The sequence below is a fragment of the Dendrobates tinctorius genome, unplaced genomic scaffold, assembly GCF_039654945.1.
Source record: "Dendrobates tinctorius isolate UK_male_01 unplaced genomic scaffold, ASM3965494v1 ptg000064l, whole genome shotgun sequence".
NCBI lineage: Eukaryota > Metazoa > Chordata > Amphibia > Anura > Dendrobatidae > Dendrobates > Dendrobates tinctorius.
In genome coordinates this window covers 29,577,282-29,596,902 of record NW_027361732.1, presented here as the reverse complement: position 1 = coordinate 29,596,902, position 19,621 = coordinate 29,577,282, and the positions used below count along the sequence as shown (strand labels likewise).

The 19,621-nt window shown below is 42.5% G+C and overlaps 1 protein-coding gene across 1 annotated transcript in view; it reads left to right on the top strand.

The window, feature by feature from the left end:
* DIAPH3 (diaphanous related formin 3) overlaps positions 1–19,621 on the top strand; it is an 811,800-nt gene that overhangs the window by 131,425 nt on the left and 660,754 nt on the right. The window contains exon 3 of the mRNA XM_073580354.1: positions 5,168–5,341. Within this exon, the coding sequence (XP_073436455.1) occupies positions 5,168–5,341 (174 nt within the window). The remainder of the gene's footprint in view (positions 1–5,167; positions 5,342–19,621) is intronic.

Below are 19,621 nucleotides of genomic sequence, written 5' to 3'. Positions count from 1 at the left end.
GAGGATTAGATACACGGCTCAGCAGACAGTATCACACAGGAGAGGATTAGATACATGGCTCAGCAGACAGAATCACACAGGAGAGGATTAGATGTCCAGAAGATTGCCAAGTGTTTTGCAAGAGCAGGAGCAGCTGGTCTCCAGGAGCTCGTCCTGTATCCTCTCCTGCAGCTGGTATGTGCAGAGTGAACATCCAAGCCCTGTTATGGTGGAACAGTACAGCATCCAGGGCTTGCAATAGAGTGTAAATGGAGCTAAAAGGAAAGCACTGGGCTCTTCTAAGATGGCGCCTGGCCACACCTACAGCTGTGGATTGAGCTGCCCACAGAGGTGTGCCCAGTTCACTCCTGATGCTGCTGCAATGAAAGAGATGGGGTCGGCAGCCGACTGTTATGTCTTATGCCCAGGGACTGCCGTAAATGAGCATGGAAAGTGTCGTTCAGCAGCCAGAAAGGTAAGATGGCAGCCCCCAGTGGCTGCATTACTACAGAAAAAAAAACAAACCATACACACCACTGAGTCAAGCTTAGGGGACAATATCTTTTTATACTATTTTCTTTTTTACATTAAATTATGAAAAAAAACAGCACCTTCCCTTTAAAGGAGTTATCTGATCATGGCCAAACTCTTCACTTCTGATAATGTGATCTGCACACTTGCTGACATGCGTGCATGATTGATGGCCCTTTTGCTTGTGGAATATCATTGTGGCGTTGCTTGATAACCCTTTAAGTGCCACAAAGCAGGTGATGAATGAACGGGGGGGATCCTTCTACTGGGACCCACACCAATCGTAATTGAGACCATGATTTCCCCGATCCTCCGTGCCGCAGGAATGGAACGGTGAGATTCATGCATTTGTGCAGCTCATATGGATGGTGGCATGTCAATTGTAGGATTTTAAATGTTAACACTCAAACTATTGTCACCACATGCTCTGTCTGTGATCCCCATAACCTACTTGTAAGTGTTCTGCAGAGCCCAGACCTTCATATAGCCCTGCTTAATGAAGGGGGAGTGTAATTACTGAGAAAACACTGATTGCCAGCAGTCAAACAAAAGACAATTTAGCAGTTTTGTCGTTTATTGACTTTTTTTTTTCATTTTGTATGTGTTGTGTTTTAAAGTTGAGAAAATGGAGAAATCAGCACTGTGGAATATGTATTTTCTATAAGTTGGTAATGAGAATATACTATATATATGTGATAGAATACAGCAATTTTTTTAAATTGTACACAGCATCTCATTCTCAGAATAGATGATTTCCCTTTAACTCCTTATTAAGTTAATAATTGCCTTTCATTTAGTCTATTTTCTTTTGTTTAGGTGCTTGTAATTGGTTTAGTTTCGAACATAAGAATCTACAGCAGTTATCTAAATTGCTGCTTCAAAAATCAATATCTGTCTGGGAAAACTGAACCTAAATCTAATCAGCAAAAAGTGTTTGAAGAATTGTCATACTTGAAAGACCGTTATAATTTAATAGGTGTAGGTGCAGGATCTGAAAGCCAAGTTTGTACAGATGACCAGTGGAGAAGAAAACTGGGGAAAAATCCAGCCTGATTCTGGGGTGAAAGCGCCGTGTTTTTCACACTTCACAAGTCTGTTCTTCCATGGAACATACGCTGATCCAGAGAGACACGTGTCCCAGAGACGTTTAGTAATTACTATCTCACTGCCAGTATTTCCAGAATTTAAAAGAAAAATATATATATTTGATGATATTCTACATGTGAGGGTACGTGGCCTTATAAAATGCAGGCCTCTTTTTAGTGTACGGCCTGTGGCACAGTGTAATAACAAATCTCCTCTTGTGCTGCACGTAGGGTTTGTAAGACCAGTGACCTCGCATTTCCCAACAGTTCCTTGTACTTATTCATATCATGTTCTGTCTCATTTGCAATAAGCTCGAAGGAGTAGCAATTCCCTAACCTGAATGGTCAGGTGTATGTCTGCCAGGACAGTCCTACCTGATCCTAAGGCTATGTTCACACATACAGTATTTTTTTCATATGTTTTTGAGGCTGTAGAGTTGGGGTCAGGAGACCTGCAGCCGGCCTGAGAATTATGGCCTGTGATGATATGTGGATACGGCATCACTATAAGTGGAATCACAGTTTACAAAACTGCTGTCTGGTCTCCTAGCGCAAAAAAAAATGTTTCACTGACTATGTAGTGAAATAGTATAAAACTTTTGTAAATTTTCTTTTTACATTTTTCATCCATACGTGCCATCAATGATGTAAAGCTACTTTGTTTCTGTCATCATACAGACCCCGGAACTTTTCTTAATAGAGGAATTTTCAGTGTAGCTTGCCTGCTAGACACATTGCTCTTACTAACGGCCCGTATAAGTGAGCCAATAACCAGCTAATCAGTGTTCCTAAAATTGCCCATTCCCGACAATCAGGCCAGCAATCACTTGACAAAAGGGCAATCAATCATTCGTTGGGGGCGATGATGTTTATGTTCGTGTAAAAATCATTATTATCGTCATCACGTCTCCGAAATAGGATATGTGTGGCCAATCACATGATCTATGCACGCAGAACAATTGTAGTAATGATCATCGGCCTGACTGAACAGGCCAGTAAATGACCTTGATTGGCAGCGAGACTTTGGCCACATTAGTATTACACTTATACAGGAAGCTACAACTCATCTTTTATATGACCCATTCAGCCAGTGTTGGGCCCATAGACCAACAGGGAAGAAGGAGCTGTGTGGGGCACTATTATTGCCATCAACCACAATGGAAATACAAAAAAGAATTGCTGCATGTAAGTGTTTACATGAAGTGGATGTGATTCAAGAGTAATCATGGAGTTTGTGAGTTTAGAAATGCTGTGGAACTTAGTTTTTGGTGTGGTTCACCCCCCCCCCCCATATATTTCACGTTAAATCACGATTGCATTTTTACGTTCAGCATCACAGCACTTCTATACTAAATAAGGCATCAAATGCACTTCAAAAATGCATCCAAAAAGGACACAGTACACAGTATACAGTCACAATATTGCAAACCTTAAAGGAGTACATCCAAAACGAACAGAAGCTATGTCTAAAATGGTAAATCTTTATTACAAAAATGCTCAAAAACATGAAACATGTAAAAGAGGGGGGGACATAACAAGCGGGTCACCGCACCATAGGAAAAATAGCAAAATTAGCAATATATGTTAAATAAACATTTCCATGGAGATATATAACAGATCATTTATATGCATAGTGCAAAAGGCGATCAGATAATCGCCACAAATTAGGCCATAAAGATGTGCCAATGGTAATTAAATAAATAATGTGCTGACGTACAGACCAAAATGAATGATCTCCATAGGAAACAGTAAAGTAAATGCCCTTCACAAAACCAAGCATGGGTGACTAATGTCCAGAGCTATATAAATAATAGCGCGCAAATGCAAACAATAATATGTATATGTGGACCCCAGAGTTGGAAATGAAGAAGGATGTTAATGAAATCGTAGCATATTTACCTAAGGTGCAGGCAGGAGGACCCCGACGCGCGTTTCGCGGCAGCTTTATCAATCTTTATGGCCTAATTTGTGGCGATTATCTGATCGCCTTTTGCACTATGCAAATGAATGATCTGTTATATATATCTCCATGGAAATGTTTATTTAACATATATTGCTAATTTTGCTATTTTTCCTATGGTGCGGTGACCCGCTTGTTATGTCCCCCCCACTTTTACATGTTTCATGTTTTTATGAGCATTTTTGTAATAAAGATTTACCATTTTAGACATAGCTTCTGTTCGTTTTGGATGTATTTATTGTTTGAAGCTTTTGGTCTCCTAGGTGATCATATTCTTGTGTAAACCTTAAAGGAGACTGTCCAGAAAAAGATACTGCCCCTTGATGAAGCTAGGTGTGAAACGCGCGTCGGGTGTGAATTTCCTGACTGGCGAGTACCTTTCTTGGCTAATCCATCAGCATACTATGGTGCAATACCTTTTTCTGGATCGGTTCTCTTTTTTAGGTTTCTATTTACAATATTATGGCCGTATTGTTCTTTGTACCTTTCTGTAATGATCAATACATTTATCGATTCAATGTCAATACCCACCCAGTTTGATATTTGTAGGTCTTAACTTTTGTATGTACCATTTTAAGTACTATCTAATAAAATTGTATAATTTTATTTTCTAAGTTTTATTGTGCCGTGCTCTCTTCTTTATAGGTTTTCTTATATCGTCGTGCTTGTTGGCCTTTCACCCTATGCCCATTATCCATATGTAGGATCTAGTTGTTGGAGGGTTTTTATAAAGGCAGGAACTGCATTAGGGGTACATGAAAAGGGAAAAAACAATTTCAGGGAGTACACCACAGTAGTAGTATTTACAAATTTTGATCTAGATGTTAAAGGGGTTGCTGTTATTTTACCACCTCTTTAGGGGCATGATTTTGCTGCGCTTTTCAGTATTACCGGTTCTCCTGCACAGCCGCTAATGAAGGAGCACATGACCAGACCTGTTCATCGGCCTCCACCATCACAGTGTTTTTCATTGGAGGAAGCTGATGATGGACAGGTCTGCTCACTTGCGCCTCCATTTGTTGCCATTTTCAGGACTGGAGAGCCTGTAAGTGGCGCATGATGAACTGTACCCGGCTGATCAAGCCATACAAGTTCAGTTTTGGCCAACAACTGAAGAAAAGTGCCACCATGATGAATCACTGTTTCGGTAAACGGTAATCTGCTGTTAGCCATCACATAATTCATATGGTGGTCCTTGAAGAGGTTTAAAACCTGCCATTTTGGTGGCCTTCAATGTAATGTTGCTGTGTGCCGTCATGTTACCCATGGGCAGTTTTATATATAATTTTTTTTTTTAGTTGGTGTGATTATTAGAAATGTAACAAAATATTGACAGCAAACGTAATTGCATAGCATAAAATATAAATGAGTAAAACCCTGCTACATGCATAGCCACGATAGTCGCAGGATAAAGAAGTGCTAGGACTCCACATTCACTCCGTAAAATCCGATTTATTTTAATAACCTGAAAATGAGATTTTTTTCTCTCCATACTTGTTAGTGGAAGTCTTGTTCTCTGCCAATCACCGTGCAGGATTTATTTCCTAAGATGGCGCGTTGAGGTATTTTCCTTCTGTTTGCAGCAATTAATCAAATCTTCCTTTGTTTTCAGTTGGATAGATTTGCCAGCATTAGGATTCCTGGAAGCAGAAAGGATCGTCCGAATTTACATTTAGTGAAGAGCTCCAGCACCGGCAGCGACTGGTCCACGTCTTCAGAGTACGAAGACTTTCCTCACAAGCAGCTGTCAGATAAAGAAATCTTGGCGCTCTTTGAAAAAATGATGGTGAGTGAATTACGGTATTTTTCTAGACTGTGCTGGGTTTCCGGGGTTCAGCTTTGTGTTAAAGTTTGGTTATTTTAAGGGAGGCTCAGGATTTGAGTGTGTCAGAAGTGTTTCTTCACCTAGTTTCATCTCTATGCTATTGTTCAGCGGAAGATTTTATATAATGGAAAGTAAAAAGAAAAGGAATTAAAGATCCTTGTGATGGCCACAAAGTAGGACACGGAGGTTCATATATATATATATTCTTATTATACTCATAATTTCCCAACCTCTCAACGTGTTACGCAGTGCTCCAGGCCCTTTTGGCTCCTACATGAAAAGATTGAAGGTCAAATACACAATTCATGTTAAAAGATTGCTTTTTTTTTTTTTTTTTTTGAAGGCAATAAAAAAAATGCCTAAGAAAATTCACAAGTGAGAGGAAACTTGAGCGTCTCCTGTTTAATGCCAGGCCTGTTTCACACATCCGTTTTTCAGATTAGTTGTAATCCGCGAAAATGGATCCGTCGGCGGATTGACAGCAACATGTGGCACCGGACCGTTGTATTTACGGATCTGGCGAAGGTTGAATTTTAAAGGTACCCGTGCCTGGAAAAAAGGAGAGAGAGAGACCCAACGGACGACCATCAGTCAAAATCCGCCACTAATGCAAATCAATGGGGGAAAAAAACGGATCCGCCCCTTTTTTGGCGGATCTGTTTTTTTAAATAAAATTGGTGGTTTTTGACTGATGACCAAAAACAGATGTGTGAAACAGGCCTTATAGGCTGTGTTCACATGTTGAGAAATCGTGGTAACACTGCTCTACTTCTGCCACAATTTTGTTATTTGCAGCAAAACAAATGATGCTGTATACTGATGATTTTGCAACATGTGAATGCATCACAGTGGCTCAGTGGTTAGCACTGTTTTTTTTCAACTTTGGGGTTTTGGGGTTTAAGTCTCACCACGGACTACAGCTGTAAGGAGTTTGTATGTTCTCCCTGTGTTTGTGTGGGTTTCCTCCGGGTGCTCCGGTTTCTTCTCACATTCCACAGACATACTGATGGGGAATTTAGATTGCGAGCCCCATTGGGGACAGTGATGATAATGTGTGTAAAGCACTGTGGAATTAATGGCGCTATACACGTAAAATTACTTGCAGAAAAATAACAGTTTAAAAAAAATTAGATTAAAAAAAATGCACCCCATAAAATTGTTCTCGTCTTATAGACACTGAAAGAAGAATAAGGCCAGAATGGTGTTTCACAAATCTTAGCATGGAATACGAAAGGGCTTCTATTCTTTCTACCATTTATGACAGATCGTCTCTTTATTTTGCTGCGTTATATAAAGTGAGTGTATCGGTTATATTACAGCATGAGGTCTGTGTGTTCCCACTATCCGGCGGGCAGATGGGGATGAACTTCATAGACATAATCTGCTCCCTCCAGGGAAAGGGATTGATGTCCTGCCAGCATGAATCTACATTGTTCTGCTAGTCCCTGTTCTTTGTGACATATTTTCTTGAAGTTAGTGTTCTTTGCGCCAGTTTTGAAAAAAGAAACACAGTAGTCTGTTGTCACCGGCAGCGGATTCTTCCCTAATAGAAGCATAATAGTAGAAAGTCAGGACATCTGTGTATTGGAAGATTGGATCACCTTAGGTTATAATGTAGGCCATAAAAAAACGATATCGTAAAATAGCATCATCATATTCCATAGCGCCTTTCAGGATTTCATCATCATTACATAGCAAAAACTGCTATCAGATTCCCTTAAACAAGAGTCTGTGTGTCACATGGCCGTTCCAAAAAGTTTCTTTGTGGTCTGACTTTTAGAAGACGCCAACTGAAATTACATTGTGACTCAAATTATTTGATGAATTTGGCAGTATTTTTGTCACATAGTTGCATGTCAGACATGGCCCCTTTTCACTTAGGCCCCATATATCTCTGAATAAGGCGCCCCCTATTGTCAATCAAGTTGAAAAATATCTATAACCTAAAAAATATGGTGCAAGTCACTCTCAGCTCGTTTTTTTTACGTACATTAAGCCAGAATTCTGATTTATTTATCTTAGTAGATTTCATCAATCTGTTTTGATTTTTTTTTTTTTACTAAGTGTACCTATCATTAAAGAAAAAAAATCTATCTCATTTTAGATGGCTACATTCTGCTAATTAGTGGAGGTCTGAGTGCCGAGGCCTCCATTGATCGGCCAAAATGCTACTCTGAGGTGCACAGCTGTGATTAGGCTCATTACTAAGAGATTACTGAAAAATAGGGGCAAAAATCAAAAGACATGATAGAAAAAATGGCGGCCATACTTGCAATGTCATGTCCAGGCTCAAAGGCACAACAGGATGCAGCAGACCTCCATGATAAAGGCGGAGGCAGCACACATGCAAAATACTAATAGAGTAACCACTTGCTAACCTATCAAACAGCCGTGTATTCAGAATGCACACAGGTTTGTATAGGAGGCCATTCACACCATTATGCGAGACGCACCTCTGTATAACATCCTGCTCACAACACCCCTACTGTTACATCCAGCGGGCTGCTAATACTATATGGGCACCCACATTACCCAGCCACGGAACACCATATGGACAGAGGTGCATCTCATGGAGTAGTGTGAATGGCCGCCTGTGCATTCCCCTTGGATGTTTGATGGGTTAGTAAGTGGCTGTTGGTATTTTGCACCTGCGCTGCCCCCTCCTTTATCATAGGGGTCTTCTGGATCCTGTTGCGCCTGTGTGTCTGGACATGGTATTTTATCTGTGAGGCCCGGCTTTGTACTAAGTCCGTATGTCCTCTCGATGCTCTGTGCGGGCAGCTCATGCAGAACCTGTGCACTTGGGAGCTGTATTTCGCCTGAACAGTGGGGTCTACGGCTTGGACCCCATCACTTAACAGAACATACCATCCCCTATGATATATAGGTTTTATTTGTTTTCAATGGTGCTTACTTTTTTTCACATATAGTTGATCAGTTGTATTCTAATTCTTCTTCTTATTACTTTTGTCTTCTATTGAGAAATGTCCTTTTTCCAAGCTCCTTCTGTCCTCGAATGGAGGACGCGGATGCTGAGCTAATGCAGAGGAGCCATTTTAGTCAATTAAAGAGCCCCGTGTAATGCAGTTTAAAAACCCAGCAGGAGCTAAAAACCCCATTATAGCACATATGTTTTATGAACGTGTTTAATCGTAATGGGTTTTGTGTTATAGAAAGGAAAAATATTAAAAATGAAATAACTGTGAAGGTAGACATCCCGTAAGCGTTAATGGCGTAGTTTTATCTTACCGCCGTATTTATTTTGTTTATTTGGAATCTGACTGATGATCTTGTATATTAGAATACAAAGAATGGATGGCGCACAACGCCTATGGTATCCTCCTGATTTACTCTGTAATGATTGCATTCCTTCATTTTAACAGCTGGAGATAGTCGACTCGCCAAAATGTAATATCTCTTAATGTAATTTGAAAGTAGTATAATTAAAATGAATTGGGTTATGTGAGGACTCGGGTGATTTTCTTCTGAAAAAAGCAGCGTGCGATCTGTATTTTAGCTTAGTTAAGCCCAGATGGACTGTTACCTGCAAGTTACACCTTGTATCACCTGATTGTACACACTTCAGGCAGACATGGAAAAGAGGGAAACTCATCATTCACAACCATAACTTACGTAACAAAAAACAATCATATTCTTTGCCGGTCCATTATTAGAAGCTGAACCAATTGAAAAGGGTAAAATCATTCTCTAATAGTCCTCCAGTCCTCCCCGGGTTTAAAGGGAACCTGTCATGTTGTAAATTGTATCTGATCTGCAGGCAGCATGTTAGAGCGTGAGGAGCTAATCAGATATTCATTTTTATAAGAAAAGTTTTAGTAAAACTTGCATTTTATTCATTGAAATCCCTGGTGCTTGTATGCTTGAGTCCAATGGGCAGTCCTACTAGTGTTTGACAGTCTACCCTGTATGACTGTGCATGCAGTGATAGCTGTCAATAGCTAGCAGGACAGCCCACTGGACTCGCATACAGACATCGGGGATTTCAGTGAGTAAAATACAAGTTAGGCCTGTTTCACACTTCCGTTTTTTCAAATCCGTCAAAATCCGTTGTTTTCCGTAAAAAAACGGATCCGCCATTTTTTGCAGGATCCGTTTTTTTTGTCCCATAGACTTCCATTACGGTTACCGCGGATCCGTTTCCGTCAAAAAAGACGGAAACGGATCCGTTTGGCGGACACAAAAACGGAAGTGTGAAACAGGCCTTAAGGGATGTGCAATAATATGCCACAAGAAACAGGACTGAATTCAGAGTAGAAGTTTGCTCAGAATAATAGTTCTGCAGAACTGATTGAATTATAGTGTTGCTGCGAGTTGAAGCAAACACCTAGTGGGCTTATACACAAGTGCTTCTCACTAAATTAGAATATCATCAAAAAGTTAATTTACAGTTGTGCTCAAAAGTTTACATACCCCAGCAGAATTTTTGCTTTCTTGGCCTTTTTTCAGAGAATATGAATGATAACACCAAAACTCTCTTCTCCACTCATGGTTAGTTGTTGGGTGAAGCCATTTATTGTCAAACTACTGTGTTTTCTCTTTTTAAATCATAAGGACAACCCAAAACTTCCAAATGACCATGATCAAAAGTCTCAATATCCTGGTGATTTTGGCCTGATAACATGCACAGAAGCTGACACAAATGGGTTTGAATAGCTACTAAAGGTAACATCCTCACCTGTGATCTGTTTGCTTGTGATCAGTGTGAGCATATAAGCTGAATGAGTTTCTGGGATCCAGACAGACTCTTGCATCTTTCATCCAGCCACTGACATTTCTGGATTGTGAGTCATGGGGAGAGCAAAAGAATTGTCAGCGTATCTATGGGAAAAGGTAGTTGAACTGTATAGAACTGTGATTAACAAATGGAAAATCAGGGGCTCTGTAAAATAAAAACCATGACCAGGTAGACCAACAAAATGTCATCCTCAAGAGGCAGGAAGTTTGTTTGAGATGCAAAGAAAAACTCACAAATAACATGAGCTGAAATCCTGGACTCTCTGAAAGCTAGCGGTGTGGCTGTTTCAAGATGCATAATAAGGAAGCACTTGAAGTAAAATGTGCTGCATGGTCAAGTCGACAGAGAAAGCCATTACTGCGCAAATGCCACAAAGTATCTCTACTACAATACGAAAAACAGCACGGAGACCAGCGTTTAAGCTTCTGGCAAGTTAATTTGGAGTGATGATACCAAAATTGAACTTTTTGGTCACGACAAATAAACGGTACATTTGGAGAAAGGCCTATGATGCAATAAACGCCATTCCTACTGTAAAGCATGGAGGTGGATCGCTGATGTTTTGGGGATGTGTGAGCTGCAAAGTCACAGGAAACTTGGTCAAAGTTGAAAGAAAGATGAATGCAGCACATTATCAGCAAGCACTGAGGGCAAATTTGCAATCATTAGCACATGGGATGTTCCAACATGACAACGATCCAAAACACAAGGCCAAGTCAACCTGTCATTGGCTACAGCAGAACAAAGTGTAGGTTCTGGAGTGGCCATCTCAGTCTCCTGACCTCAATATCACTGAACTGCTCTGTGGAGATCTCAAGCACGCAGTTCATGCTAGACAGACCAGGAATTTACAGGAACTGGAGGCTTTTTGCCAAGAAGAGTGGGCAGCTTTACCATCTGAAAAAAAAATAAAGAGCCTCATCCACAACTACCACAAAAGGCTTCAAGCTGTCATTGATGTTCGAGGAGGCAATAGATGGTATTAAGAAATGGGGTATGTAAACTTTTGATAAGGGTCATTTGGATGTTTTGGGTTGTCATTTTGATATATTAAAGAGAAAACACAGTAGTTTGACAATAAATGGCTTCACCCAACACTAACCATGAGTGGAGAAAAGTTTTTGTGTTATTCATATTCTCTGAAAAAGGGTCAAGAAAGCAAAAATTCTGCCGGGGTATGTAAACTTTTGAGCACAACTGTATTTAAGTTCTTCAATCCAAAAAGTGAAACTCATATAGTCAGTACAAACAGAGTGATCTATTTCAAGTGTTTCTGTTCGTTGATGATTATGGCTTGCAGCCAATGAAAATCTAAAAGTCTCAGTAAATTAGAATAATTAGCAAAAACACCTGCAAATGCTTCATAAGCCTTTAAAAAGGTCCCTTAGTCTGTTTCAGTAGGCTCCACAGTCATGGGGAAGACTGCTGACTTGAGAGATGTCCAGAAGGCAGTCATTGACACACTCCCCAAGGAGGGTAAGCCACAAAAAGGTATTGCTAAAGAAGCTGGCTGTTCAGAGTGCTGTATCCAAGCATATTAATGGAAAGTTGAGTGGAAGGAAAAAGTGTGGTAGAAAACGTTCAACAAGCAACAGGGATAACCGCAGCCTGGAAATGATTGTTAAGACAAGGTCATTCAAATATTTTTGGGAGATACACAAGGAGTGGACTAGTGCTGGATTCATTGCTTCAAGAGCCATCACACACAGATGTATCCAGGACATGGTCTTCAAGTGTTGAATTCCTTGTGTCAACCCACTCATGGCCAATAGACAACGCCAGAAGAGTCTTACCTAGGCCAAGGAGAAAAAGAATCGGACTGTTGCTCAATAGTCCAAGGTGTTGTTTTCAGATGAAAGTAAATTTAGCATTTCATTTGGAAATCAAGGTCCCACAGTCTGGAGAAGCACACAATACAAGCTGCTTGAGCTCTAGTGTGAAGTTTCCACAATCAGTGATGGCTTGGGGAGCCATGTAATCTGCTGGTGTAGGACTACTGGGTTTTATCAAGACCAAAGTCAGCGCAGCCATCTACAAGGAAATTTTAGAGCACTCCATGCTTCCCTCTGCCGACAAGCTTTTTGGAGGTGGAAATTTCATTCTCCAGCAGGACTTGGCACCTGTCCACACTGTCAAAAGTACCAATACCTGGTTTACAAACAACAGTATCGCTGTGCTTGATTGGCCAGCAAATGTGCCTGACCTTTAGCCCATAGATAATCTATGGGGTATTATCAAGAGGAAGATGAGAGACACCAGACCCAGCAATGCAGAAGAGCTGAAGGCTGCTATCAAAGCAATCTGGGCTTCCATAACACCTCAGTAGTGCCACAGGCTGATTGCCTCCACGCCACCGCATTGATGCAGTAATTGATGCAAAAGGAGCCCCGACCAAGTATTGAATGCATTTACTGAACATACTTTTCAGTAGGCCAACATTTCGGATTTTAACCCCTTAACGACCGCCGATACACCTTTTAACGGTGGCAGTTAAGGGTACTTGGTCCTCAGTGCCGCTTTTTAACGGCACTGAGAAATGAGTGGTATAGCACCCCCATGTGTTGGAAAATCTCCAGGGTCTCAGCTACTGGGGGTAGCTACTGGGGGTAGCTGAGACCCCTGAGAACATGGTTGGGGTCGGTTGTTACCATCTCCAGTGTCGCGATCGCCGTTATTCACCGAATAACGGTGACCGCAAAAGAAAATGTCTGATTGCCCATTAAATTTCTCCTCTGATGTGATCGCACATCAGAGGAGAGAGAAATTGGGTGCCTCCGTACCTCCGGTGTCCCTGCAGCACCCCATTTATTAGAGAAGCCCAGCCATCCAGAGCAGCAGGCCAGAACAGCAGCAGGCTACAGCAGTGTTGGAACATAGGCTAAGGACAAGGCCAGGACGGGGGATGCAGGGAACCTCCAAGCTCAGTGAGTTTGGACAGTGAGGACACTACGTCATCACAAGAGACAGTGCAGAAGGGTCAGGTCACTCACCATGTGGCAGCTGACTTCGTGGGCTGATGCCCTTATGTCTGGGGCGAAAAAGACGATGGAACGCCTAACCGTAGCAAAGCTGGACAGGGAGGACGATGAGGAACAGTATGATACGGTCTGACCCGGGTACATGTTGTATGACAAGGAAAGGAGTACAGGGAAAGAGGAATAAATGTGCATGATGGAATCTGTTAATGCTGTGTTGAACATGGATGTGCTGGGTAAGGAAACCAGTAAAGTTGTTCCTTTGAAAGTTGAAATGGACTGTGTCTGTTTGTGCGGATCCGTCTAGAGGGAGCCTTCAGAAACGCAGAGGAGACCCTGACGGAGCAGAAAATGAAGCCACAGGTACATTGAGTAATGGACACTGTTTTCATGTGATGGGAGGTCAGGACTAAGCAGCTGGCCTCGGTCATGACTACGGCCCTGGCCGTCCCTCACAATGTCTGGGCCAGGTGCCGTCCAGATGTTCTTGACCCGCTGTTGAGTATATGTGTATACATACTGTATATGTATGTTTTGCGTTTGTTGGCCACATGTTTGTCTGACCGTTCCAGGTGGTTTTCCTTGGATATTTGCTGATATATCCTGGGAGATAGTCTCTTGTCTCATTATTTGAGCTTAGACTGTTATTCTCATTGTGGCACAGTGGTTTGGTTTTAATTTGTCTGTAGCTGTTTTTTTTTTACATTACTGCATAAAAATATTACATTTTGGATGTGCTTGTCCAAGCACAGTTTCTTTTTTTCTTGCTGTGAGCACGCACTACTATTTTGGTGGTGCCTGCTTCCTCCAAACTAATTGTCCCAGGTGATAAGTCGTTTTTTTTGAGTTGTGAAGTTGTGCTGTAGTGGAAACCTGGCCGCTTAGTTGTGGCCTATAGCTGGATACAGCTGACTCCCAAAGATAAGGTAAATGGGGAGTTTTATGGATTAATATCTGATTAAAACGCTATGAACAGAATAATCTGTAACATTATTTATTGCGGTTTTTAATGGGCATAGTCCCATTTCTTTTTGTTTTTCTTTTTATTCTTAATTATAAATGGGGAAACCATAATAAATCTTAACCATGGCCAGATTAAAGGGTATTTGGCAAAAATGAGCCCTGATTATTATGTTATGAGTTGATGTGCGTTCAGTGACGTTACATTATATAGGAAGGCTGTATGGATTAAGCTATAAGTTATATCCACTAGTATAAGCTTATTTTGCTTACTTGAGCACGAATACATCTGTAGCACATATTATTCCAATCAATTAATTTAACACGTCGTTTCTAAGACAACTGTGAGCTATACGTTTCTTTCCTGAACCCGCAGAAACTCCCTGAAAGAGAGATTTACATAATTGATGTCAGATCTATATGATACCTTGTTAGCAGCATCACATTTGGGATTTATTTCATACAATTATTGTTGTTCCTAAAAGAAAATTCCGGCTTTTCCCTGGGTAACTTGCTGATCATTAAGGGGTCCAACTGCTGGGACAAAAACAGACTCCTAAATTAGGGAGCTGGATCCAGTAGCATAGCTACTGGGGGGGCGGGCAGAGAGGGGCCTTCGCCCCGGGCCCCGTCACATGAAGGGGCCCACTGGGAGCCGGCACTGCCACTTCAGTGATGAGGCACAATACAGCACAGGAGGAGAGCAGTAAAATGCCTGCTCCCCCTGCATGATGGAGATTCTGCACACTGGTAGCGCAGTGGCCAGTTGCAGAATCTCCCTCCTGCACTGTACAGTGCTGACTGACCTCAGGAGCTTCTCCCAGGCTGCAGTTTTCTTCACTTCAGTGCAAGCTGGGATTGGCTCAGGACAGTCACGCTGGGTCCTAGTGCCCACCTGTATGTCACTCAGATACTTCCTGGTCCTGCTGCAAACTTCATTGGTAAGTGGGGATAAAATGTATTAGATTGATAGGCATGTTATAGTCCCGGGGGGGGTAAATGTGAGAGGATGGGAGTATTGTGGTGGCTGAGGTGGGGAAAGGGGACAGGGCACAGGGGGGTGAATGTGAAAGCATGGGGGTGTTGTGGGGGAGGGAGACAGGGCACTGGGGGTTGAATGTGAGAGGATGGGGGGTATTATGGGGCTGAGGTGGGGAGGATCGACAGGGCACTGGGGCATACTGTATGTACGGGAGCTGTGGGCCCATCATACTGTGTATAAGGGAGTTGTGGGCCTACCATACTGTGTATAGGGGAGCTGTAGGGGCATTACACTGTGTATAAGGGAGCAGTTAGCCCATTATTCTGTGTACAGAGGAATTGTGGAGGACATCATACTGTGTATACAGGAGCTGCGGGCCCACCATACTGTGTATAGGGGAGCTATGAAGGCATTATTCCGTGCATAGGGGAGCTGTTGGCCCATTATACTGTATATAGGGGAGCTCTGGGGGGCATTATACTTTCTATAGTGGAGCTCTGTCTGCATAAGTATGGGAGTTGTGGATTCATCATACTGTGTATAGGGGAGCAGTGGGGACATCATACTGTGTATAGGGGATCTGTGGGATCATCATAGTGTGTATAGGGGAGCTGTGGGGGCATTATACTATGTATAGGGAAGCTGTGGGCCCACCATACTGTGTATAGTCGAGCTGTACATGGTGGCTACTTGGGGGACATTATTAAATGTTAAGTGGGCATTTAACCCCTTCACGACCTTTGACGCCACGTAGGCATCATGAAAAGTCGTGCCAGAACGACCCATGACGCCTATGTGGCGTCATGACTTTAAAGCCCCCCTGCGGGTCGGGTGACCTAGGTCACTGAAAGGTCACCTGACCCGCAAATACAGGGGGCTTTGTTCTTCGCCACAGGGGGCGTGGCTTCACCCCCACGTGGCTACGATCGCTCTGATTGGCTGTTAAAAGTGAAACAGCCAATCAGAGCGATAGTAATATTTCATCAATGAAAATTGATGAAATATTACAATCCAGCCATGGCCGATGCTGCAGTAGCATCGGACATGGCTGGAGACCGTGATCCGACCCCCCCCCCACCAGCTCACGGGGCCGATCGGCCCCCGATACCGACTGACGGTGGCAATATGCCGCCGCCGTCATCATCGGCTCCCCTCCCCCTTCTCTGAGCTCCCCTCACATTCCGACCCCCCCCCCCCCGGTACCTCCGATGTTCCTCTCCGCCTCCCGGTGTCCCGCGGTCCCGGACCATGGGCGCCGCCATCTTGAAAATGGCGGGCGCATGCGCAGTCCGCCCGCTGGCTGCAATTTCCCTTCATTCTATTATGATCACTGTGATAAACTCTCACAGTGATCAAAATAGAATGAAAAGTAAATAAACCCCCCGTTTATCACCCCCATAGGCAGGATCAACTAATAAAATAAAGAAATTATTTTTATTTTTATTTTTCCATTAGGGTTAGGGTTGGAAAGAGGGTTAGGGTTGGAAAGCGGGTTAGGGTTGGAAAGAGGGTTAGGGTTGGAAAGAGGGTTAGGGTTGGAAAGAGGGTTAGGGTTGGAAAGAGGGTTAGGGTTGGAAAGAGGGTTAGGGTTGGAAAGAGGGTTAGGGTTGGAAAGAGGGTTAGGGTTGGAAAGAGGGTTAGGGTTGGAAAGAGGGTTAGGGTTGGAATTAGGGTTAGCGTGGGGTTAGGGTTGGAGTTAGGTTTGGAATTAGGGTTACGGATAGGGTTAGGGGTGTGTTGGGGTTAGGGTTGGGATTAGGGATGTGTTGGGGTTAGGGTTGTGGTTAGGGAGGGGTGTGCTGGCGTTAGGGTTGGAGTTAGAATTGTGGGGTTTCCACTGTTTAGGCACATCAGGGGGTCTCTAAACGCGACATGGTGCAACCATTGATACCAGCCAATTTTGCGTTCAAAAAGTCAAACGGTGCTCCCTCCTTTCCAAGCCTCGACGTGTGCCCAAACAGTGGTTTACCCCAACATATGGGGTATCCGCATACTCAGGAAAAATTGCACAACAACTTTGGTGGTCTAATTTCTCCTGTTACCCTTGGGAAAATTAAAAATTGGGGGCTAAAAAATTATTTTTTTGGAAAAGAAATGATTTTTTTATTTTCACGTCTCTGTGTTATAAACGTCTGTGAAGCACTTGGGGGTTCCAAGTGCTCACCAGACATCTAGATAAGTTCCTTGGAAGGTCTAGTTTTCAAAATGGGGTCACTTGTGGGGGTTTCTACTGTTTAGGCACATCAGGGGCTCTGCAAACGTAACGACGACCGCAGACCTTTCCATCAAAGTCTGCATTTCAAAATGTCACTACTTCCATTCTCAGCCCTTACGTACGCCCAAACAGTGGTTCCTCCCCACATATGGGGTATCAGCGTACTCAGGACACACTGGACAACAACTTTTGGGGTCCAATTTCTCCTGTTACCCTTGGGTAAATAAAAATTTGCGAGCTAAAAAATCATTTTTTGAGGAAAAAAAATGTTTTTTTATTTTCACAGCTTTGCATTATAAACTTCTGTGAAGCACTTGGGGGTTCCAAGTGCTCACCACACATCTAGATAAGTTCCTTGGGGGGGTCTAATTTCCAAAATGGGGTCACTTGTGGGGGTTTCTACTGTTTAGGCACATCAGGGGCTCTGCAAATGTAACGACGACCGCAGACCTTTCCATCAAAGTCTGCATTTCAAAATGTCACTACTTCCATTCTCAGCCCTTACGTGCGCCCAAACAATGGTTCCTCCCCACATGTGGGGTATCAGCGTACTCCGGACAAACTGGACAACAACTTTTGGGGTCCAATTTCTCCTGTTACCCTTGGGAAAATAAAAATTTGCGAGCTAAAAAAATCATTTTTTGAGGAAAAAAAATGATTTTTTATTTTCACAGCTTTGCGTTATAAACTTCTGTGAAGCACTTGGGGGTTCAAAGTGCTCACCACACATCTAGATAAGTTCCTTGGGGGGTCTAGTTTCCAAAATGGGGTCACTTGTGGGGCGTTTCCACAGTTTAGGTACATCAGGGGCTCTGCAAATGTAACATGATGCCTGCAGACCATTCCATCAAAGTCTGCATTCCAAAACATCACTACTTCCCTTCCGAGCCCCGACGTGTGCCCAAACAGTGGCCCCCACCCACATATTGGTACCAGCGTACTCGGGACAAACTGGACAACAACTTTTGGGGTCCAGTTTCTCCTGGTACCCTTGTGAAAATAAATAATTGTGCACTAAAAAATAATTTTTTGAGTTAAAAAAAAATATTTTTTATTTTCACGGCACTGCGTTATAAACTTTTGTGAAGCACTTGGGGGTTCTAAGTGCTTACTATGCATCTAGAAAAGTTACTTAGGGGGTCTAGTTTCCAAAATGGGGTTATTTGTGGGGGAGCTCCAATGTTTAGGCACACAGGGGCTCTCCAAACACGACATGGTGTCGGCTAACGATTAGAGGTAATTTTAATTTCAAAAAGTCAAATGGCGCTCCTTCCCTTCTGAGCCCTGCTGTGCTCCCAAACAGTGGTTCCCACCCACATATGGGGTATCGGTGTACTCAGAACACATTGCACAACAACTTTTGTCGTCCAATTTCTCCTGTTACCCTTGCGAAAATAAAAAATAGCGTGCTAAAAAATAATTTTTGAGGAAAAATAATGATTTTTTATTTTCACTGCTCTGCGTTATAAACTTCTGTGAAGCACCTGGAGGTTCAAAGTGCTCACTACACATCTAGGTAAGATCCATAAGGGGTCTAGTTTCCAAAATGGGGTCACTTGTGGGGGTTTTCACTGTTTAGGCACATCAGAGGCTCTCCAAACGCGACATGGTGTCTGATAACGATTGGAGGTAATTTTCCATTCAAAAAGTCAAATAGCGCTCCTTCACTTACGGACCCTGTCGTGCGCCCAAACAGTGGTTTATGACGAAATATGAGTTATCGATGTATTCAGGAGAAATTGCCCAACAAATTTTAGGATCCATTTTATCCTGTTGCCCATGTGAAAATGAAAAAACTGAGGCTAAAAGAAAATTTTTGTGGAAAAAAAAGTACTTTTTTTTTTTACCGATCAATTTGTGAAGCACCTGGGGGTTCAAAGTGATCACTATGCATGTAGGTAAGTTCCTTGGGGGGTCTAGTTTCCAAAATGGGGTCACTTGTGGTGAAGCTCCAATGTTTAGGCACACAGGGGCTCTCCAAACGCGACATGGTGTCTGCTAAATATTCCAGCATTTTTTCCATGCTAAAGTCAAATGGCGCTCCTTCCCTTCTGAGCCCTGCCGTGCGCCCAAACAGTGGTTTATGACCACATATGAGGTATCGGTGTACTCAGGAGAAATTGCCCAACAAATTTTAGGATCCATTTTATCCTGTTGCCCATGTGAAAATGAAAAAATTGATGCTAAAAGAAAATTTTTGTTGTAAAAATTAAAATGTCCATTTTTTCTTTCCATGTTGCTTTAGTTCCTGCGAAACACCTGAAGGGTTAATAATCTTCTAGAATGTAGTTTTGAGTAGCTTGAGGGATGCAGTTTTTAGAATGGTGTCACTTTTGGGTATATTGTGCCATAT